General features: G+C 40.8%; 1 protein-coding gene across 2 annotated transcripts; it reads left to right on the plus strand.

Annotated features, from left to right (window-relative positions):
• The first annotated feature begins 1,889 nt into the window (after window positions 1-1,889).
• On the plus strand, window positions 1,890-24,236 carry LOC140232502 (uncharacterized). Of its 2 annotated transcripts, none has more exons than XM_072312595.1 (21): window positions 1,890-2,168; window positions 3,680-3,820; window positions 4,639-4,755; window positions 5,199-5,822; window positions 6,142-6,206; window positions 6,536-6,664; window positions 6,962-7,024; window positions 7,190-7,475; window positions 7,745-7,868; window positions 8,367-8,555; window positions 8,963-9,141; window positions 16,985-17,125; window positions 18,511-18,627; window positions 19,067-20,263; window positions 20,579-20,643; window positions 20,973-21,101; window positions 21,395-21,457; window positions 21,623-21,911; window positions 22,183-22,306; window positions 22,807-22,995; window positions 23,437-24,236. In XM_072312595.1, the coding sequence occupies exons 1-21, from the start codon at window positions 1,926-1,928 to the stop codon at window positions 23,754-23,756; spliced, it is 4,794 nt and encodes a 1,597-aa protein (XP_072168696.1). In that variant the 5' UTR covers window positions 1,890-1,925; the 3' UTR covers window positions 23,757-24,236. The 2 variants fall into 2 exon arrangements, with proteins under 2 accessions (XP_072168696.1, XP_072168697.1); XM_072312596.1 differs by lacking the exon at window positions 1,890-2,168 and adding an exon at window positions 3,068-3,417.
• Window positions 24,237-24,534: the final 298 nt, after the last annotated feature.

Consider the following 24,534-nt stretch of genomic DNA (forward strand, 5'->3'; position numbering starts at 1 on the left):
TTAGAGGTCATGCAATGTTAATTATGACATACAGTCAAGGAAGATATATGGTGTATGATTATGCAAAATGTATGTAATGAGAATGATAAATATTGACAACATTTTCATTATTTTAGCTACAAACAGAAACTTAGAGAGTAGAAAAGTTGGAATCAAAGATGCGTCAGTGTACAGAGACAGTTTGTGTAGATACCATGTATCAATAATGAATTTACAGCTATGATAGTGAGTAATGATTAGAAGCCATGCAGTTGCCAGAGGAGTGTGTGCATGCGAGTATCACCAAGCGGGAATGCATCAGATGAGGAAAAACATATTCTACACAGATACAGTGTACTGCATTAAATGAAGTATAAAAGTTGAAAATAAAGAAGTAGAGCAGGCACACTTCGGAACCGTGTGAGTGTGCGTGTGTTTGTGTGTGTGTGTGTGTGTGTGTGTGTGTGTGATTAGATATAGAGAGAAGTGAAAAATATAAAGTCATTTTCCGGAAAGGACTGAGAGATATACAGTGGAACTGATATATCGTGTAGTCTCTTGGAAGTAAGTCCGGTGGACATCTCAAAATTATCTTTTTTTACGAATCAGAAAAGGTGATTTGCTCACACGTCCTGAGAGTTTCTGGTTAAACTATGGACAGAGGTGACTCTAAAAGAACTATTCACTGAGGGGCGCAATCCCTCATTGAATAGTTCTTTTGGATGTACTGAGGCCTATAGGTTTAACAGATACTCGAAATTAGGCAAAGTGTATATGCATCATATTTTGGGTCAAAACTTTAAACAAAAGAAGGGAAAATGGGAATAGTGTAAATACATGGAGGGACGTCGTGTGGTGAATGCAATGTTGTAAAGGGGACCTACACTGACCCTAAGAAGCAGTGCACGGTGTCAGAACTGCTTGTTGATGTTACATAAACAATGTTTTGTTAAAAAAATGTTACATTTCACACAGTGGCGGTACGAATAATGCGCAATGTCATAATTACTTTATGACGTCAAAATTGTTTTGTTACAAAATTAATATTGATACATTTCACGGAATGACGGTACGAGCAGTGAGCAATGTCAAAATTGCTCTGTGGCGTCACAATAATACTTTGTTCAATAGAAATATTGTTACATTTCACAGAGTGACGGTACGGCGCAGTGCGCCATGTCAGAACTGTTTTGTGATGCCACAGTTTTGTTTTGTTTTTTAATGTTAGATTTCACACAGTGGCAGTACAAAACTGCGCACTACTTCAGAACTGCTTTGAGACATCATTTTACAAATAATATACTATTTGCAAAATGTCATAACAATGACGTCATTTTGGAAATATAGTCCTTCATGGAGTGTCAAACATGTCAACTTTCTGACATAGCTGAAAATACCTATAATCACGTGAAGATCTTTCAACCAATCACTAGAGCATTTATTTTTGATCCAAAATATAATTTCAACTGTTTCAGAATGTTGACCTGGGGCCCCTAAAATAAAACTTGTTATTAGTGACAAGTTATCATAGCTGTTATAAGCTACTGAAATCCTCGCAGCTGATTGGCTAAGTGCAAATTTGTCATAGAAGTGAGGCAGTTGTCACTGATAACAAGTTTTATGAAACGGGGCCCTGGTTGACACTTCATGGTATAAGCCTACTATTTGGAAAATGGCATCACTGTTTACGACAACATTTTCCAAATGGAAATGATGTCACAAAGCGACTGTCACAAAGCAATTTTGACATCATAATCAAAGTAATTCTAACATTGCGCGCTGCTTCGTTTGGCCACTCTGTGAAATGCAACAATATCTGACAAAGCGATTATGACATCACAAAGCAATTCTTACATCGCGCGCTGCTTCGTGCCGAACGATCACTGTGAAATTAATCGTGTCATCACAAAGCTATTTTGACATCGAGTTTCTGTGTGGTCTAAACTATGGGCCTCTGTACTGTGCCTCCAAAAGTACTATTCTCTTCGGGGCTGCGCTCCACAGTGAACAGTATAGGCCTACTATTTTGTAATCGCCTCTGCCCATCAAGTTTAAACTCTCAGGGCAAAGTTGTTTTTGTTTTTGTTTTAAAATCACAGTATCATAGGGCTTATACAGTGAATGAATCCGTGATGAATCTGATGAAATCCATCGTGAAAGCAGCACTTACATTAGCTAGGTCAGCAGGGGTAAGTTTCAGGGAAGCTTTCTGGTTGTCAGAACAACTTTGAATGATTTATATGGATTATATCATTACCACAAGCATCTGTCTGAAATGTGCATATGCGGCATGATAATAGCGTGTCCGAAGTTTGGTCGATTTATAAGTATAGGCTTGTAGCTATTGCCAATTGACAATCCCTATGATAAGATCCTAAATAAACTCTAAAACACGACTTTCAAAAAATTTAAAGTTGAAGATGGAATCACTTTTTTTTTTTCTCGGAAGAATCATATGAAGACAAAATAGTAGTGATAATTAAGATTTTTTTTTAATTCTTTGTACTGGGTAATATTGTTTGTTTGTTTATATTTGGGGTTTTTTTTTTGCCATTTTCTTCTTTGATGACATATTTGAACATGTATTATGCATGTATATCTTTTCATTTTTGAAGCGCCGTGAGCACTGAAAAGTGGACCTGTGCGCTAGGGAATATAAGTAGCCACTATTATTATCATTACTATTATTATAATTATTATTATTATTATCATTATTATTATTATTATTATCATTATTATTATTATTATCATCATCATCATTATCAATATTATCACTATTATTATCATTATTATTATTATTACTATTATTGTTATTATTATTATTATTATTGGCAACCAAGCCTTTTCGCTGGTATGTCGCCCACCCCCCCCCCCCACCTCCAACTGGGGAATTAAATCGCCATTCGTTTTTCCCAAGAATTGTATGTAAGAAGCTGGAATTCCCTGTCGTCAGATATTGTTTTAGCGCCATCTGTGGGATCATTCCGTAACCGACTAACGGTTGATCACAGTGGCTAGGTATTTTCTTCGAATTTGTTATGTGTTTGTAAATATCTGTGAATAAACTGTATTATAATGTAAATAGCACAGTCTGCAAGAATCTTCAGCCTATTGAAGGAGGCAGACTTAATCGGAAGCAGAAGAACTCCGCCCAGACCAAAGAGCTTTTCCCCAGAGGAGAAAAATCTCTTTGGCGCAGGCGAAACTTGGCGCCCTCCCCTTTGTTGCGTTGATGCGCGTTACCCAGCCCTACGCGCGCCTGTATGCGCGTTGACTTGACAACATGTGCAGGCCAAGGGTAGTAACGGTTGTCAGTAAACAAAGAATTCAACATTTCTGTGTGCTGATTTCGTTCGATCGGTTCAGTGTTTTATCACGGAGATTTCCCTGATACTTTCGAATTGCGCTCAGAGAGACAATCAATCGTAGTTTGTCAAGGTCAGTAATATACTAGCATTTACACTCTTCTTCGTAAGTGTGTTTCAAGTAAATTTGTTCAAGGAGTTTCATGATTTATAAAGCAATAAACTTGTCTAATTCTTTCTGCTCAGAATAAATAGCCTCAAAGTCAACTGAAGGTCATGCATTGCAAGTTTAGATTAAGCCCAATTACACACAACGGACACAACTGTGACCCCACATCCAAATCACTGACCCAAGATACAATATATTTCCCGTTCTATTGATCTTGTTTATGTAGATACTGAGATCTATTCTGACAGAGGAGATGTTTTCCATGTCCCAAATTCATGTCCCCGTGCCATGGGAGTTACAGCGGAGGGCACGATGTGAACCGTGGGTCAGGGTTGGCGCAGCGTCACCCGCGTACAGCCCGGCAGATGTAAGCAAGAGCAACCCCTTGCCTTACTGTGACAGTAATAGACCTAATGATGATGATGATGATGATGATGATGATGATAATGATAATGATGATGATAATAGTAGTAGTAGTAATAACAATAATAATGATAATAATAATCATAATAATGATAATAACTACTAGTATATTATCATTTTTAATAGGCCTATCATTATTTTCATCCTCTATTTGTAAAGAAGTAAATTGGATGAAGCGTTACAAACATGAAAGAAAAAAAAAAAGATTGAACACTGCAAAGGGAGACACCATAGGCCTCAATGCGGTAGTACCGTATGTAACACAAATTATAACGAAAGAGAAATAGATGGTGACTCAAGGCACACAAAAGTAAAGGCATCTACTATTGCCCGTAGGCATGTGGGTCCGCACATGTTGTCCCTAAGAAACATAAACAAGCATTAACATATCGCGTCTCGTCAAAATGAAATATGAAGTTTACCCAGGTAACAATCAAAATGTTTTGACGCTTTTTTTTTAAAGGATGTTTGGTACAACAGAGCCAGAATAATAATTATGGTCTGATATAGAGTGTGTGTAAATTGAGTACTGTGGTTAGAACAACACGCAAAGGACTAAATAAGACGGTCATGAATGCAGATTACTAGATAAAACTGACATTAGTGGCAAGTAAGCGAATAAGACCTCATATAGTGTATTTACCACTCACTTTAAATCGGACGTTTGCTATAAGTGTGAATATTGTGACGTTTTGACGTTTTACTAAGTTCCAATCGAAAAATGAGTTGTTATATATCTCATCTTCGAATGTCATTATCTAGCTGGCCGATACAGCTCGCCGCCAAGCTCCAGTGCCGTCTTTGTATCTGGCAGGGAACCTGCTTCTGCAATGGCTCCAGGATTCCACCAAGAACAAGCAGCTGGAGGAACAGATTGGAGTACGTTTGACGTCATATTTCCTTCTTTTTTTAAAATGAATTTAAATGAATGGTGTTACTTAGCATTACAAGCACCAAGCGTGTAAAATTGTAAATTGAAAGGGTCAGAAGCGATGACAGCATGAAATACAACAGGAAAAAAAAAACCCAAAAAACTAAGAGACTCAGACTTTTGCCAATCATGATACCAAAATGAATTAAGGCCTTCACAGTCATAACCGATTAGATTTCAAAAATACTACAGTAATGCCCGTTGAGATCAGAACACACACACACTGACAACTTTTTCCAATGACCTTGTAAGAGAACGAGTGACTCAAGAACAAGTTGTTTCTCGTAGGTATTTAGGCCTATATCGCCAATAGGCCTATCATTAATCAAAAGCTATATAAGTACGAGTATTCACTGCCAATAACTTTGTCTTATCTGTTCAATTCTGACAGGCTTTAGTCAGCAAATTACATCAAGCTGAAAAGCAGGCGATGCGGGCCAAGCATACGGCAAGTCTCGTGGGAAGAATGGCGAGCCACTCCCTCCAGCAGATGGCTCACGCCCAGGAGAAGTTTCGGCTTGCCGAGATTCGAGTAAGCCGGGAAGAAGAAAGGGCACGACAGGCTGAAGATCGTGCTTGTCGTGCCAAGGAGCGAGCAAGGATTGCCGAGGAGCGGGCAACAGCTATGGAGGAGAGCTTGAGAGTTGCCGAGGAGCGAGCGAGACGAGCTGAAGAGAAGGCTACCATCGCTAAAGGGAGAGAGAAGCAGGCCGAGGAGCGAGCGAGACAGGTTGAAGAGGAGGCTACCATCGCCAAAGGGAAGCAGGCCAAGGAGCGAGCGAGACAAGCTGAAGAGAAGGCTACCATCGCTAAAGGGAGAGAGAAGCAGGCCGAGGAGCGAGCGAGGCGAGCTGAAGAGGAGGCTACCATCGCTAAAGGGAGAGAGAAGCACGCCGAGGAGAAGGCAAGGATGTTGAAGAACAAATATCTTGACGCGGCATCAGAGATTCAGGTCTTGAAGATGGAGCTGGCTTTGGCCAAACGTAAGAAAGATGCTACAGGGAGCCGTCTTCAGGTGAGTGTAGTATGCATTGAGAAAACAAACCGACGAACACGATGAATAAACAAAGTGGGTTGATTGCTGTTTTGATGAGCCTCTTTAAACCAACACCTGTATCTATTTAATCAAATAATATCAAACTGCTATAAAGAAAGTTAATAATGTCTGATCTCTGTCGCATGATAATCCGAAATAAAAAGAGCAAGCAAAAAAATAAAAGTAAAAGAAGAAGATATATATGGAGTTACGTAAAGGCACTATTTTCAAGGGAAAACTTGTTCAGACTGAAATGAAAACAATGACAAAATATTTCTCTCTTTTTTTCGCCTACCAGGATCGTCAGGGTGTCGTCACTGCCTCCTTCTCGGGTGTTTCTCCCTCTCCTAGTCTGCCTGGATGGTGAGAAGTCTTTCATTATTTCGTCTTTAGCTTCAATGCGTTGACAAGGAATTTAGTGCCAAAACCCAAGTCTGCAGATGCGAACAATTTTACCCACTTTTTCACATGCTATCAACGTTGTGTGTTATGAATTGCAATCAACTCTAAAAGATGCAGAAGGTGCAAATAAAAAATTCTTCATGGTCTCTTTCAGCTCAAAATGCTCTTCTGTAAAGGCAAGAAATTACACGATTTTAAGTTATCAACGGTTCCTTGCAAATTCCATGGCTGGATAGTGTTGGCTATAATCTCCCTCACAACTTCTTCTTTGATATTCTCTTTAATAACAGTACACCAAATCAGGCCGCAGCCTCGGCACCTCCCAACACCCCTTCACGCCCAACCTCACACGGTTCAGTCGGTATCGCTGGTCATCCAGCACCGAGCACCTCTCCTGTCTCAAACTCCCCATCCCTTGTGTAAGAATGCGCTTTTCATTTAATGATTTTATTGGAGTTCTTCGTTCGTTTTATTAATGCAACACATTTCATCTTTACATTATCAATAACTTCTCTGATACATTAATTGTTAACATGTCCATTGTATGCCTATTGATACTTCAAGGTATCTATGTCACGAATGGGAAAGAAGAAAGGTCGCATAAAACATGCCGGATGGGGAAAACATTGTTGGTGTTGAGGATGGTAATGATGATGATGAGGATGGTGCTGATGACAGTAATGTCAAGACTTTTTTTTCTCTCTCTCTTCTTGCAGACATACGCCCCACACATCCAAACCATCATCTTCCAGCAAGACATCGGCAAGCCCCACTCCTCGGTAAGAACGATAACCACTGGCACTAATAATGTAATGATCACATACACTGTATTTAGTTTACGAACATTATGTTTGAATGATCAGTTAGGGTTCAATTGACTCTTAAAGAGAAGTTTTAGATATCTTGTAAAACTCCAGGATCGTTTGTATACTTCTCTTTGGCAGACCTACCATCGCTCCATCTCCGGTGGGTGCGACTAGTTTGGCTGCCGCCCACAGCAGCACCGCGATGAGAGCTCCAAGCCTTCGTGGTGCTGCTGGATCGTCATCCTGCAGCTCTTACGTGTGGACCATCTCGGACCTGAAGACCTTTGACCCCTCCAGAGGATCCATCGTCCTGGGTAAGGGGTCATACGGCACTGTGTATCTTTGCCGTCATCGAGTCACCAACCAACCGATTGCCGTGAAGACGTTCACGTTGCCCTCCTGCGTCCAGCAGATGACCAAGAAGGTAACATTTCTCATCTCAATTCTTATTTTCATCTTGCAGCGCAATAATCTTTGGATAGATTTTTTTTTTCTTTTGGAGGTGGTTTTAATATTGAATATAATACGGTACTTTAAATAGCAAGCAATATCATATTAAGCCATTTGATTGTAACAATGATAAAATGAAGAATGAAAACTGCTCAAACGATGAACCAAAGACATGGGATAAGGTTAGATGAGAATATCATCATTTACGTTATCCATCTATTTTTAACTCGTTTCAAACTTTAGGTAGCTGAGATCCAAGAGGAGGCAGCCCTGCTGGACTTGTTTGGCAGGGAGGAGTGCTTCCCGACGTATCTTGGATGTCTTGAGATCGGCACCGGTTGTGTCGGCCTTGCGATGGAGTTCATCGGTAAGTTACATAGTGCAGGATATGCAAGCTTTTCCCTGAAGTTGAGTAATGATGACAATTTACAAATGAATACTTGCAAAAAGACTGTCACATTATTCACGATATTAGTCATCAGATAAAAAAGCGTCTCCACAGACAGAAAGATATATTTCTTTTAAATATATAATGTACATGTTGTATTCTTCTACCATCATTCATGAGTATTATGCAGTCTTTGCGTGTTGGTACATCACCAGAGCATATTTAATCACAGCGAATTATTTTTTTTTTTTTCAAAATCACATTGATCTATAATTATGATTATGTTATGTTATGAAGTGTTAATGATAATGATAATAATAATAATAATAATAATAATAATAGTATCTTTAGAGCGCCTTTTCCGCAGGAAAAATATCTTTTCACAAATAAAGAAGTTATAATACTGACGCTGAATAAAAGACAGATATAACGGTGAATAGTCTAAACCATTGGCAGCATGTATCATACTGTTACCAGGTGACGCGATGACGGGAGAGACCGTAACTCTCCACGAGGCCATCAGGGGCGCGGTCCCTGCCATCACCCGCTCCAACTGGCTCCGTCTGGCCTTGGATATCTGCCGAGGTCTTGAGCTCATTCATCAGAGAGGATATCTGATGAATGACTTAAAAGAGGACAATGTCTTGTTAGACAAGTCCTCATCAGGTGAGATTTTTTTCTCAGACCAAATATACAAGTTAAACACCCATTCTTCCTATATAGAATTCATCTATAGTGTATAGTGACACAACCAATGCCTTTATGGCGGACAGTTGAACGCTCCAAAGGCTAGCCGAGTCTTTAGATTGCTGAAATAATTCCCGGAACTAGAATGTAAATGTGAGGTTATATATTGATATTCACGGCATTCATTCGATTAGGAAAATTTGTTTTTGCAGTCTCGTCTAAACGCAATTATCTTCCGCCATTCATCCATCCTTTCAAGTGTATTTCTAGCAACCCATCAATACTTGTCTTTGCCCCTCCCCCCCCCCCCCCCCCCTTTTCCCTCCCGGCCCTCCTATGAATCTTCCATCATTTTCCTTTCATTTATGTCTTTTCTTCGACTCAAGGTCGTTGGCGGGCCAGAGTCATCGATCTAGGCATGGTCTCCCGTCAGTCGTCTTCCTCCCCTTACTATTTCTCCTCCGAGGAAAAGGCACGATACCTTCGAGGGGAGTTATATCAGCATATCGCCCCTGAGGTCGCCATTCAAGACCAAGCGACAGACGTCCTCAGCGATGTCTATCAGGTGGGTCGCCTGATGAACATGATGGGGCGAGCTGCAGGCGACGGGAGATTGATGCTCATCGGTGCGCTCTGCCGAAATGTCTGCCGAGCTTCTCGGCCCGCTGTGAGAGATGTCGTCCACGAGCTGGAAAGGATGATATAGATGAGAGGCACCAGAGTCCGAAAAGATCTCATAACTTCTCTTCATTCCGTCCTTTAGGATGATTAAAACCTGCTTGATATGCATTTTGGCTCATGATATCGCAGCAACCAGGAGCGACCAAAGTGAAATCCAACTTGATTGAGTAGTATAGGCCTATCAATGTGGATTAATCAAAGATACCAGGAACAAAAACAAATAGCAAATATTGCTTGCAGATGCCGGAATTAATATGATTTCTATTTTGTGGAACCCAAAGTTTAAACACTAAGGCCCGAATTCACGAAGGTGGTACAAATGAAACCATGGTTTAAACCATGGACAAAAACCATGGAATGCCAAGTGTCGCATGGGATATTTCGCTACGAAATCAGTCATTTCGTCGATGAAATGATTATTTTGTAAAGAAATGACAACATTTTGTAACTAAATGAACATTTAGTTAATATTTCGTTAACGAAACAGTCATTTTGTCGACGAAATGACCAATTTCGTAACGAAATATTCCGTTTGACACTTGGCGCTCCATGGTTTTTGTCCATGGTTTAGACCATGGTTTCGTTTGTACCACCTTCGTGAATTCGGGCCAAAGGGTTGGCATGACATAGACAACAAGGGAACAACATGACATTTTGAATATGTTTAATTCCATTTTGTAGTTCAATTAGTCCGCTACAGGCGTAATTACCAATTAGCGTCCATAGATTTTGCTAGTCATTACCAACCAGGTCTTTCATCATGTTCATGCAGAGAAGTCTATAACATCTTTTCGGACTTTGGTGCAGAGGTAAGTATATCTGTACATATTCCTATTATTATCTTTCTTCCATAAGCATTGTATCTATATCACAAAAATGATGGTGCAACTACAAGCGAATAAAAAAAAAAAAGATGCACAGACCATGAGAAATGAATGGTTCATTCGCATGAATAGCCCATAACAATGGAAAGACAACCACTTAACTATGTAACCAGTTGAAATGAAGATTCTGTTGTTGAAGTGATAAAAGAATAATCATGGTATATAATTGTGTTGTTTCAATTAGATACACATTGCTTACGTTTGTTCATTGATGCAGAAGCCAACGGCCCAGTACCACAGAGCAATTGAGAATATACATAAAACAAAAACTACTATAACGTAACAATAAAAGATGCGCGTTCCCGGCAATGTATGGAACCTTCCAAAGCTTTCATACGAAGGTAGTGATGGATTAAGATCCAGTGACAATGTCATCTCAAGTTATGAAGTATTTCATGCGCGCCCTTTCAGGCCTATGCACACTCAACAGTCAAACACTCTGATATTCAGTGCATAATGGGGAACGGAGGTGGAACCTGATCAAAGGTTGTCCATCACAGTGTAGAGCGAGGTGGGGCTCTTCACAACACAACAACAACAACAAAACGAGGCAAGTTATTGGGAGATGGAATACTAAGTGGTTGTCGATCACAGTGTCGAGCGAGGCGGGGCTCTTCACAAAAACAACAACAGCAACAGCAGCAGCAGCAGCAACAACAACAACAACAACAACAAAAACGGCAGGTGAGTATTAAGGAGATAGAATACCAGGAGGTCGTCCATTAACGTGTAGAACGAGGCAGGGCTCATTGCAGAGCAACAACAGCAACAACAACATAACGAGGCAGGTAAAAAGGAGATGGAATACTAAGATGTGTCCATCTGTAGAGCGAGATGGGGCTCTTCACAAAAGAAACAGTAGAAACAACAACAACAAAACAACATGTAAGTTGTAAGGAGATGGGGCTCTTCACAGAAACAACAACAAAGCAGTTTAGTGCAAACGAGATGGAATACTGTTCAAAAGGATGTTCATCGCATTGAAGAGTTGTGGTTTCTTCACAAAGCAACAACAAGAGCAACAGTAACAAAACAGCAAGTTGTAGGGAGATGGAATGCAAAGAGGTTATCCATCACGGTGTAGAGCGAGGTGGGGCTTTGCACAAAACAACAGCAGCAACAACAAAACAGCAGACGAGTTGTAAGAAGATGGAATACCAGGTACTGCGTCACGTGGGGCTTTTCACACAAGCAACGGACTCAGCCACATAGCTAAAACGTACATTGTCGCAGCAACAATGACAACGGAACAGCAGGTAATTTGTTCGAAGATATATGGACAACTGAATAAAGGTTGTCTCTTGTGTCCAGAAGTAAAACAACAGACAGCTGCCTAAGAAACTGGGAAAGGGATGGAATATTGGCAAGCTCTGAATCAAAATGTGTACAGCGAATTGGGAGCTGTTGACGAAACGACAAAAACGAAAAAAAAAACAAAAACAAAACAAAACACCCCACAACAGGCAAGTTATAAGGAATTGAATACGTTAAAGGAGTTTGCCCATAAGGATATGGAATACTAAGAAATTGTCCATCACTGTGTAGAGCGAGGTGGGGCTCGTCATAAAGCAACAACAACAACAACAACAAAACGAGGGAAGTTATAGGGAGGTGGAATACTAAGAGGTTGTCCATCATAGTGGAAAGCGAGGTGGGGCTCTCCACGAATAACATGCCGCCACATCACAAACATTAGGTAATCGAGGTATTTGCAGAAAGATGGGAAGTCAAAGAGTTTTATCGGTTGTTCAGAAGTAAAACGAAAGACAAGCACCGAATAAGGAGGTGAGAATGGAAATCACCGAGTAGAGCGAGTGGAGCTCTTGACAAAACAGCAAAGGTCAAACCAAAGATACAGGTAAGTTGCAAGGAGATGGAATACCAAGAGGTTGTCCATCACGGTGTAGAGCGAGGTGGGGCTCTGCACATAGCAACAACAAACGGCAACAGCGCAACTAAGAGGTAGACTGTGTGAAACGACTGCAACATCCAAGCATGTAAAACAAGTGAGTTGTACGGGGAAAAAGTGATTATTAAGAGGTTATCAAGCAGATTACCAAAAGACAGGAAACTTCGAGAAAAATGTTCAGTAATCAAGGGGAGGGTGTGAAACAAGGTATCCCCCACCTGCACGAGGAAGCTTTTGCATTATTTTAGAATTCTTTGCACTCTCTGGAGAAATATCTGCAGAATTTTCAATAAGAAAAGACGAAATGAATATTCAGGGTAATGTGAATGGCTTAATCGTGCTATCTACTACCTCTTGATCCGCGTGTGCGTCTTCAGTGTGTACAAAGTTTATGAGGGTTGACCAAAGAGGGGAGGGTGTGAAGTGTTGTACCCCCTCCCACATGCAGGAGGGGGTTTTCACATTTCCAAAATTGAAATTCAACAATCTATTGCACATTTTTATATATATTTGCAAAATTAGAAAAAAAAAGGTTCCTATTGATCAGGTTTGCAGAGACCAAATTTGTCAAAAATGCTTCAACACAAATCGATTAATACGAAAATTGGTAAGCTTTCAAGTCGAGGAGGGGCGATCACCCAGGGGGAAAAAACCGGGGGGGGGGGGGTGGGACGCACCCGTTTGCAGGGATGACCAGCGAATCACAAGGGTTGGACAAAAACATGAAGTTAACACTTCAGTTGTATGAATCAAACCTCTTGAAATAGCAAGGCCTGCATACTGTAACTAACTGTCGTCATGTGCAATGGTGTATTTGTCAATAAAGCAGACGATACATTTCTCATAAACTCCATTGAGTGTCTATTGTTTTTTTGTAAAGTTCAATTCTTGCGTCATTCTCATAAGGAATACTGCTAAGGTGCTATTACGCCGGCGTGTTCTGATTAGCTGAGTGTAAAAAGATAATACAATTTCTGAAGTCAGTTAGAGGTCATGCAATGTTAATTATGACAAGGAATTATGACAGTCAAGGAAGATATATGGTGTATGATTATGCAAAATGTATGTAATGAGAATGATAAATATTGACAACATTTTCATTATTTTACCTACAAACAGAAACTTGCAACTGATTGACAAATTGCCCCACATCGACGGTGATCAGGAGGTCGTAGGTTCGAATCCTGCTCGAGTATGTACGCCCATGATTTTTTATCATGGCTACTACTAAAACATTGATCAATTCAGTGCTTATTTACGTCGATGTGGGGCAATTTGTCAATCAGTTGCAATGAAAACATCTCGACGGAAGAATTTCATGAATTTGAAAAACAGAAACTTACAGAGTAGAAAAGTTGGAATCAAAGATGCGTCAGTGTACAGAGACAGTTTGTGTAGATACCATGTATCAACAATGAATTTACAGCTATGATAGTGAGTAATGATTAGAAGCCATGCAGTTGCCAGAGGAGTGTGTGCATGCGAGTATCACCAAGCGGGAATGCATCAGATGAGGAAAAGCATCATATTCTACACAGATACTGCATTAAATGAAGTATAAAAGTTGAAAATACCGAAGTATGTGTAATAAGCAGGCACACTTCGGAACCGTGTGAGTGTGCTGTGTGTGTGTGTGTGTGTGTGTGTGTGTGTGATTAGATATGGAGAGAAGTGAAAAATATAAAGTCATTTTCCGGAAAGGACTGAGAGATATACAGTGGAACTGATATATCGTGTAGTCTCTTGGAAGTAAGTCCGGTGGACATCTCAAAATTATTTTTTTTTACGAATCAGAAAAGGTGATTTGCTCACACGTCCTGAGAGTTTCTGGTTAAACTATGGACAGAGGTGACTCTATTCACTGAGGGGCGCAGCCCCTCATTGAATAGTTCTTTTGGATGTACTTAGGCCTATAGTATTAACAGATACTCGAAATTAGGCAAAGTTTATATGTATCATATTTTGGGTCAAAACTTTAAACAAAAGAAGGGAAAATGGGAATAGTGTAAATACATCGAGGGACCTCGTGTGGTGAATGCAATGTTGTAAAGGGGACCTACACTGACCCTAAGAAGCAGTGCACGGTGTCAGAACTGCTTGTTGATGTTACATAAATGTTTCGTTAAAAAAAAAAATGTTAAAAAAGGTCATAATTACTTTATGACGTCACAATTGTTTTGTTACAAAATTACTATTGATACATTTCACGGAATGACGGTACGAGCAGTGCGCAAATAGAAAATTGTCACATTTCACAGAGTGATGGTACGGCGCAGTGCGCCATGTCAGAACTGTTTTGTGATGCCACAGTTTTGTTTTGTTTTTTAATGTTAGATTTCACACAGTGGCAGTACAAAACTGCGCACTACTTCAGAATTGCTTTCTGACATCATTTTGCAAATAATATACTATTTGCAAAATGTCATAAAAATGACGTCATTTTGGAAATATGAAATTATAGTCCTTCATGGAGTGTCAAACATGCCAACTTTCTGACATAGCTGAAAATACCTATAATCACGTGAAGATCTTTCAACCAATCACTAGAGCATTCATTTTTGATCCAAAATATAATTTCAACTGTTTCAGAATGTTGACCTGGGGCCCGTTTCATAAAACTTGTTATCAGTGACAAGTTATCATAGCTGTTATAAGCTACTGAAATCCTCGCAGCTGATTGGCTAAGTGCAAATTTGTCATAGAAGTGAGGCAGTTGTCACTGATAACAAGTTTTATGAAACGGGGCCCTGGTTGACACTTCATGGTATAAGCCTACTATTTGGAAAATGGCATCACTGTTTACGACAACATTTTCCAAATAGAAATGATGTCACAAAGCGACTGTCACATCATAATCAAAGTAATTCTAACATTGCGCGCTGCTTCGTTTGGCCACTCTGTGAAATGCAACAATATCTGACAAAGCGATTATGACATCACAAAGCAATTCTTACATCGCGCGCTGCTTCGTGCCGAACGATCACTGTGAAATTAGCAATAAACTTTGACATCGAATTTCTGTGTGGTCTAAACTATGGGCCTCTACTGTGCCTCCAAAAGTACTATTCTCTTCGGGGCTGCGCTCCACAGTGAACAGTATAGGCCTACTATTTTGTAATCGCCTCTGCCCATCAAGTTTAAACTCTCAGGGCAAAGTTGTTTTTGTTTTTATTTTAAAATCACAGTATCATAGGGCTTATATACAGTGAATGAATCCGTGATGAATCTGATGAAATCCATCGTGAAAGCAGCACTTACATTAGCTAAGTCAGCAGGGGCAAGTTTCAGGGAAGCTTTCTGGTTGTCAGAACAACTTTGAATGATTTATATGGATTTTAATTATCATAACCACAAGCATATTTCTGTAATGTGCATATGCGGCAAGATAATAGCGTGTCCGAAGTTTGGCCGATTTATAAGTATAGGCTTGTAGCTATTGCCAATTGACAATCTCTATGATAAGATCCTAAATAAACTCTAAAACACGACTTTCAAAAAATCTAAAGTTGAAGATGGAATCACTTTTTTATTCTCGGGATCGAGGATCATATGAAGACAAAATAGTAGTGATAATTAAGATTTTTTTTTATTCTTTGTACTGGGTAATATTGTTTGTTTGTTTATATTTGGGTTTTTTTTTTTGGCATTTTCTTCTTTGTTGACATATTTGAACATGTATTATGCATGCATATCTTTTCATTTTTGAAGCGCCGTGAGCACTGAAAAGTGGACCTGTGTGCTAGGGAATACAAGTAGCCACTATTAACACTCTAAAAACACAAATGTTGAATTAGCATTTAAAAGGGCCGAAGAGTGACAACATTTTCAAAGTGTTGGTTTTCCTGCTACATTCAACATTTCAAATGTTATTTTAAAAGTTGGATGCAACACTTCAAAAAATGCTGTCACTCCTCGGCCCTTTTAAATGTTGATTCAACATTTGCGTTTTTAGAGTGATATTATCATTATTATTGTTATTATTAATAATATTGTTATTATTATTATCATTATCAGCATCATTATCATCATCATTATCATTATTATCACTATGATTATCATTATTATTATTATTATTATTATTATTATTATTATTATTATTATTATTGGCAACCAAGCCTTTTCGCTGGTATGTCGCCCAAGAACTGTAAGAAGCTGGAATTCCCTGTCGTCAGATATTGTTTTAGCGCCATCTGTGGGATCATTCCGTAACCGACTAACGATTGATCACAGTGGCTAGTTATTTTCTTCGAATTTGTTATGTGTTTGTAAATATCTGTGAATAAACTGTATTATAATGTAAATAGCACAGTCTGCAAGAATCTTCAGCCTATTAAAGGAGGCAGACTTAATCGGAAGAAGAAGAACTCCGCCCAGACCAAAGAGTTTTTCCCAGTTTTTCCCCAGAGGAGAAAAATCTCTTTGGCGCAGACGAAACTTGGCGCCCTCCCCTTTGTTGCGTTTATGCGCGTTACCCAGCCCTACGCGCGCCTGAATGCGCGTTGACTTGACAACAATCATGTGCAAGGCCAAGGGTAGTAACGGTTGTCAGTAAACAAAGAATTCAACATTTCTGTGTGCTGATTTCGTTCGATCGGTTCAGTGTTTTATCACGGAGATTTCCCTGATAAACTGCGGTCAGAGAGACAATCGGTCGTAGTTTGTCAAGGTCAGTAATTATACTAGCATTTACACTCTTCTTCGTAAGTGTGTTTCAAGTAAATTTGTTCAAGGAGTTTCATGATTTATAAAGCAATAAACTTGTCTAATTCTTTCTGCTCAGAATAAATACTATAGCCTCAAAGTCAACTGAAGGTCATGCATTGCAAGTTTAGATTAAGCCCAATTACACACAACGGACACAACTGTGACCCCACATCCAAATCACTGACCCAAGATACAATATATTTCCCGTTCTATTGATCTTGTTTATGTAGATACTGAGATCTATTCTGACAGAGGAGATGTTTTCCATGTCCCAAATTCACGTCCCCGTGCCATGGGAGTTACAGCGGAGGGCACGATGTGAACCGTGGGTCAGGGCTGGCGCAGCGTCACCCGCGTACAGCCCGGCAGATGTAAGCAAGAGCAACCACTTGCCTTACAAACTGTGACAGTATAGACCTAATGATGATGATGATGATAATGATAATGATAATGATGATGATAACAGTAGTAGTAGTAATAACAATAATAATGATAATAATAATAATCATAATAATAATAATAATAACTACTAGTATATTATCATTTTCTAATAGGCCTATCATTATTTTCATCCTCTATTTGTAAAGAAGTAAATTGGATGAAGCATTACAAACATGAAAGAAAGAAAAAAAAAAAAGATTGAACACTGCAAAGGGAGACACCGTAGGCCTCAATGCGGTAGTACCGTATGTAACACAAATTATAACGAAAGAGAAATAGATGGTGACTCAAGGCACACAAAAGTAAAGGCATCTACTATTGCCCGTATAGGCATGTGGGTCCGCACATGTTGTCCCTAAGAAACATAAACAAGCATTAACATATCGCGTCTCGTCAAAATGAAATATTAAGTTTATCCAGGTAACAATCGAAATGTTTTGACGCTTTTTTTAAAGGATGTTTGGTACAACAGAGCCAGAATAATAATTATGGTCTGATAAAGGTAAAGGGCTTTTTACACTTTTTACACTTTTTACAAATTTTGCTTAGCCCCGGACCAACGGTGGGGCTAAGGGGGGGGGGGGGGGGGGGGGCTTAGCCCCACCGTTGGTACGGGACTATCCTTAGCCCACTTTCTGTTTACACTCGTTTTTGCCAAAGTGGGCTAGCCCCACCGATAGTACGGTACTATCTGGCCCTGCAAAATAGCAGGGTTTAGCACCGCAATTGCGGTGCCAAGCAAGTGAGTGTAAACAGAACGAAAAAATAATCCTGGGCTAAGCGACGGAGACGAAGTCCGACCCTCAATGACCAATCAGAAACGAGGTAATCAAGTGCTGCCGGTGCGTGCGTGTACGTGTACAGTACACAGCGTAATTATGAATATTCATGTGGTTTGGAAAGTCCGGGGCTACGAAATATGAGTGTAATAGCCCCGGACAAGAGATAGTACGGGACTAATTGGCGAGTGTAAAAAGCTGAAAAAAAATGGTACGGGACTAACGATAGCCCTGGGTCAGAGAAAGTCCGGGGTTAAGAAACACAAGTGTAAAAAGCCCTTTTTAGTGTGTGTAAATTGAGTACTGTGGTTAGAACAACACGCAAAGGACTAAATAAGACGGTCATGAATGCAGATTACTAGATAAAACTGACATTAGTGGCAAGTAAGCGAATAAGACCTCATATAGTGTATTTACCACTCACTTTAAATCGGACGTTTGCTATAAGTGTGAATATTGTGACGTTTTGACGTTTTACTAAGTTCCAATCGAAAAATGAGTTGTTATATATCTCATCTTCGAATGTCATTATCTAGCTGGCCGATACAGCTCGCCGCCAAGCTCCAGTGCCGCCTTTGTATCTGGCAGGGAACCTGCTTCTGCAATGGCTCCAGGATTCCACCAAGAACAAGCAGCTGGAGGAACAGATGGCAGTACGTCTGACGTCATATTTCCTTCTTTTTTTTTTTAATGAATTTAAATGAATGGTGTTACTTAGCATTATAAGCACCAAGCGTGTAAAATTGTAAATTGAAAGGGTCAGAAGCGATGACAGCATGAAATACAACAGGAAAAAAAAAAAACAAAAAACTAAGAGACTCAAACTTTTGCCAATCATGATACCAAAATGAAGGCCTAAACATAACCGATTAGATTTCAAAAATACTACAGTAATGCCCGTTGAGATCAGAACACACACACACACTGACAACTTTTTCCAATGACCTTGTAAGAGAACGAGTGACTCAAGAACAAGTTGTTTCTCGTAGGTATTTAGGCCTATATCGCCAATAGGCCTGTCATTAATCAAAAGCCATAAAAGTACGAGTATTCACTGCCAATAACTTTGTCTTATCTATTCAATTCTGACAGGCTTTAGTCAGCAAATTACATCAAGCTGAAAAGCAGGCGATGCGGGCCAAGCATACGGCAAGTCTCGTGGGAAGAATGGCGAGCCACTCCCTCCAGCAGATGGGTCACGCCCAGGAGAAGTCTCGGCTTGCCGAGATTCGAGTAAGCCGGGAAGAAGAAAGGGCACGACAGGCTGAAGATCGTGCTTGTCGTGCCAAGGAGAGAGCAAGGATTGCCGAGGAGTGGGCAACAGCTATGGAGGAGAGCTTGAGAGTTGCCGAGGAGCGAGCGAGACGAGCTGAAGAGAAGGCTACCATCGCTAAAGGGAGACAGAAGCAGGCCGAGGAGCGAGCGAGACAGGCTGAAGAGGAGGCTGCCATCGCTAATGGGAGAGAGAAGCAGGCCGAGGAGCGAGCGAGACAAGCTGAAGAGAAGGCTACCATCGCTAAAGGGAGAGAGAAGCAGGCCGAGGAGCGAGCGAGACAAGCTGAAGAGGAGGCTACCATCGCTAAAGGGAGAGAGAAGCAGGCCGAGGAGCGAGCGAGACGAACTGAAGAGGAGGCTACCATCGCTAAAGGGAGAGAGAAGCAGGCCGAGGAGCGAGCGAGACGAACTGAAGAGGAGGCTACCATCGCTAAAGGGAGAGAGAAGCAGGCCGAGGAGCGAGCGAGGCAAGCTGAAGAGAAGGCTACCATCGCTAAAGGGAGAGAGAAGCAGGCCGAGGAGCGAGCAAGGCAAGCTGAAGAGAAGGCTACCATCGCTAAAGGGAGAGAGAAGCAGGCCGAGGAGCGAGCGAGACAAGCTGAAGAGGAGGCTACCATCGCTAAAGGGAGAGAGAAGCAGGCCGAGGAGCGAGCAAGGCAAGCTGAAGAGGAGGCTACCATCGCTAAAGGAAGAGAGAAGCAGGCCGAGGAGCGAGCGAGGCAAGCTGAAGAGGAGGCTACCATCGCTAAAGGGAGAGAGAAGCAGGCCGAGGAGCGAGCGAGGCAAGCTGAAGAGGAGGCTACCATCGCTAAAGGAAGAGAGAAGCAGGCCGAGGAGCGAGCGAGGCGAGCTGAAGAGGAGGCTACCATCGCTACAGGGAGAGAGAAGCAGGCCGAGGAGAAGGCAAGGATGTTGAAGAACAAATATCTTGACGCGGCATCAGAGATTCAGGTCTTGAAGATGGAGCTGGCTTTGGCCAAACGTAAGAAAGATGCTACAGGGAGCCGTCTTCAGGTGAGTGTAGTAAGCATTGAGAAAACAAACCGACGAACACGATGAATAAACAAAGTGGGTTGATTGCTGTTTTGATGAGCCTCTTTAAACCAACACCTGTATCTATTCAATCAAATAATATCAAACTGCTATAAAGAAAGTTAATAATGTCTGATCTCTGTCGCATGATAATCCGAAATAAAAAGAGCAAGCAAAAAAATAAAAGTAAAAGAAGAAGATATATATGGAGTTAAAGGCACTATTTTCAAGGGAAAACTTGTTCAGACTGAAATGAAAACAATGACAAAATATTTCTCTCTTTTTTTCGCCTACCAGGATCGTCAGGGTGTCGTCACTGCCTCCTCCTCGGGTGTTTCTCCCTCTCCTAGTCTGCCTGGATGGTGAGAAGTCTTTCATTATTTCGTCTTTAGCTTCAATGCGTTGACAAGGAATTTAGTGCCAAAACCCAAGTCTGCAGATGTGAACAATTTTACCCACTTTTTCACATGCTATCAACGTTGTGTGTTATGAATTGCAATCAACTCTAAAAGATGCAGAAGGTGCAAATAAAAAAATCTTCATGGTCTCTTTCAGCTCAAAATGCTCTTCTGTAAAGGCAAGAAATTACACGATTTTAAGTTATCAACGGTTCCTTGCAAATTCCACGGCTGGATAGTGTTGACTATAATCTCCCTCACAACTTCTTCCTTGATATTCTCTTTAATAACAGTACACCAAATCAGGCCGCAGCCTCGGCACCTCCCAACACCCCTTCACGCCCAACCTCACACGGTTCAGTCGGTATCGCTGGTCATCCAGCACCGAGCACCTCTCCTGTCTCAAACTCCCCATCCCTTGTGTAAGAATGCGCTTTTCATTTAATGATTTTATTGGAGTTCTTCCTTCATTTTATTAATGCAACACATTTCATCTTTACATTATCAATAACTTCTCTGATACATTGTTAACATGTCCATTGTATGCCTATTGATACTTCAAGGTATCTATGTCACGAATGGGAAAGAAGAAAGGTCGCATAAAACATGCCGGATGGGGAAAAGATTGTTGGTGTTGAGGATGGTAATGATGATGATGAGGATGGTGCTGATGACAGTAATGTCAAGACTTTTTTCTCTCTCTCTCTTCTTGCAGACATACGCCCCACACATCCAAACCATCATCTTCCAGCAAGACATCGGCAAGCCCCACTCCTCGGTAAGAACGATAACCACTGGCACTAATAATGTAATGATCACATACACTGTATTTAGTTTACGAACATTATGTTTGAATGATCAGTTAGGGTTCAATTGACTCTTAAAGAGAAGTTTTAGATATCTTGTAAAACTCCAGGATCGTTTGTATACTTCTCTTTGGCAGACCTACCATCGCTCCATCTCCGGTGGGTGCGACTAGTTTGGCTGCCGCCCACAGCAGCACCGCGATGAGAGCTCCAAGCCCTCGTGGTGCTGCTGCATCGTCATCCTGTACCAGCTCCTACGTGTGGACCATCTCGGACCTGAAGACCTTTGACCCCTCCAGAGGATCCATCGTCCTGGGTAAGGGGTCATACGGCACTGTGTATCTTTGCCGTCATCGAGTCACCAACCAGCCGATTGCCGTGAAGACGTTCACGCTGCCCTCCTGCGTCCAGCAGATGACCAAGAAGGTAACATTTCTCATCTCACTTCTTATTTTCATCTTGCAGCGCAATAATCTTTGGATAGATTTTTTTTTTCTTTTGGAGGTGGTTTTAATATTGAATATAATACTTTAAAGAGCAAGCAATATATTAAGCCATTATTTTGATTGTGACAATGATAAAACTAAGAATGAAAACTGCTCAAACGATGAACCAAAGACATAGGATAAGGTTAGATGAGAATAATATTATTATCATTTACGTTATCCATCTATTTTTAACTCGTTTCAAATTTTAGGTAGCTGAGATCCAAGAGGAGGCAGCCCTGCTGGACTTGTTTGGCAGGGAGGAGTGCTTCCCAACGTATTTTGGATGTCTTGAGATCGGCACCGGTTGTGTCGGCCTTGCAATGGAGTTCATTGGTAAGTTACACAGTGCAGGAAATGCAAGCTTTTCCCTGAAGTTGAGTCATGATGAATATTTACAAATGAATACTTGCAAAAAGACTGTCACATTATTCACGATATTAATCATCAGATCTAAAAGCGTCTCGACTGACAGAAAGATATATATCCTTTTAAATATATACATACAATGTACATGTTGTATTCTTCTATCATCATTCATGAGTATTATGCAGTCTTCGCGTGTTGGTACATCACCAGAGCATATTTAATCACAGCGAATTATTTTTTTTTTCAAAATCACATTGATCTATAGTTATGATTATGTTATATTATGAAGTGTTAATGGTAATGATAATAATGATATATTAGTATCTTTAGAGCGCCTTTTCTGCAGGAAAAATATCTTTTCACAAACAAAGAAGTTATAATACTGACAATTGACTGACGCTGAATAATAGCCAGATATAACGGTGAATAGTCTAAACCACTGGCAGCATGTATCATACTGTTACCAGGTGACGCGATGACGGGAGAGACCGTAACTCTCCACGAGGCCATCCGGGGCGCGGTCCCTGCCATCACCCGCTCCAACTGGCTCCGTCTGGCCTTGGATATCTGCCGAGGTCTTGAGCTCATTCATCAGAGAGGATATCTGATGAATGACTTAAAAGAGGACAATGTCTTGTTAGACAAGTCCTCTTCAGGTGAGATTTTTTCTCAGACCAAATATACAAGTTAAACACCCATTCTTCCTATATAGCCTTAGAGAAGAGGACAAAGAAATATGATTTGAATTCATCTATAGTGGCACAACCGATGCCTTTATGGCGGACAGTTGAACGCTCCAAAGGGTAGCCAAGTCTTTAGATTGCTGAAAATAATTCCCGGAACTAGAATGCAAATGTGAGGTTATATATTGATATTCACGACATTCATTCGATTAGGAAAATTTGTTTTTGCAGTCTACGCTATAATATCGTGCTGTTGTCTAAACGCAATTAGCTTCCGCCATTCATCCATCCTTCCAACTGTATTTCTAGCAACCCATCAATACTTGTCTTTGCCCCCCCCCCCCACTTCATTCCCGGCCCTCCTATGAATCTTCCATCATTTTCCTTTCATTCATGTCTTTTCTTCGACTCCAGGTCGTTGGCGGGCCAGAGTCATCGATCTAGGCATGGTCTCCCGTCAGTCGTCTTCCTCCCCTTACTATTTTACCTCCGAGGAAAAGGCACGATACCTTCGAGGGGAGTTGTATCAGCATATCGCTCCTGAGGTCGCCATTCAAGACCAGGCGACCGACGTCCTCAGCGATGTCTATCAGGTGGGTCGCCTGATGAACATGATGGGGCGAGCTGCAGGCGACGGGAGATTGACGCTCATCGGTGCGCTCTGCCGAAATGTCTGCCGAGCTTCTCGGCCCGCTGTGAGAGATGTCGTCCAGGAGCTGGAAAGGATGATATAGATGAAAGGCACCAGAGTCCGAAAAGATCTCATAACTTCTCTTCATTCCGTCCTTAGGATGATTAAAACCTGCTTTGATATGCATTTTGGCTCATGATATCGCAGCAACCAGGAGCGACCAAAGTGAAATCCAACTTGATTGAGTAGTAGGCCTATCAATGTGGATTAATCAAAGATACCAGGAACAAAAACAAATAGCAAATATTGCTTGCAGATGCCGGAATTAATATGATTTCTATTTTGTGGAACCCATAGTTTAAACACAAAGGGTTGGCATGACATAGACAACAAGGGAACAACATGACATTCTAAATATGTTTAATTCCATTTTATAGTTCAATTAGTCCGCTACAGGCGTAATTACCAATTAGCGTCCATAGATTTTGCTAGTCATTACCAACCAGGTCTTTCATCATGTTCATGCAGAGAAGTCTATACCATCTTTTCGGACTTTGGTGCAGAGGTAAGTATATCTGTACATATTCCTATTATTATCTTTCTTCCATAAGCACTCTATCTATATCACAAAAATGATGGTGCAACTACAAGCGAATTAAAAAAAAAAAAATATGCTCAGACCATGAGAAATGAATGGTTCATTGGCATGAATAGCCCATAACAATGGAGAGACAACCACTAGGACTTATGTAACCAGTTGAAATGAAGATTCTCTTGTTGAGGTAACAAGAGAATAATCATGGTATATAATTGTGTTGTTTCAATTAGCTACACATTGCTTACGTTTGTTCATTGATGCAGAAGCCAACAGCCCAGTATCA

This window comes from Diadema setosum, chromosome 9, assembly GCF_964275005.1.
Source record: "Diadema setosum chromosome 9, eeDiaSeto1, whole genome shotgun sequence".
Classification (NCBI taxonomy): domain Eukaryota; kingdom Metazoa; phylum Echinodermata; class Echinoidea; order Diadematoida; family Diadematidae; genus Diadema; species Diadema setosum.

Excerpts from the sequence above, each read along its gene's own strand:
- LOC140232502 (XM_072312595.1), top strand. The coding sequence starts at position 1,926 with ATGGGCCTCTGTACTGTGCCTCCAAAAGTACTATTCTCTTCGGGGCTG. Across the intron at positions 20,644-20,972 it reads TCTCCTAGTCTGCCTGGATG|TACACCAAATCAGGCCGCAG; the intron begins GTGAGAAGTCTT and ends CTTTAATAACAG. Across the intron at positions 21,102-21,394 it reads TCAAACTCCCCATCCCTTGT|ACATACGCCCCACACATCCA; the intron begins GTAAGAATGCGC and ends CTCTTCTTGCAG.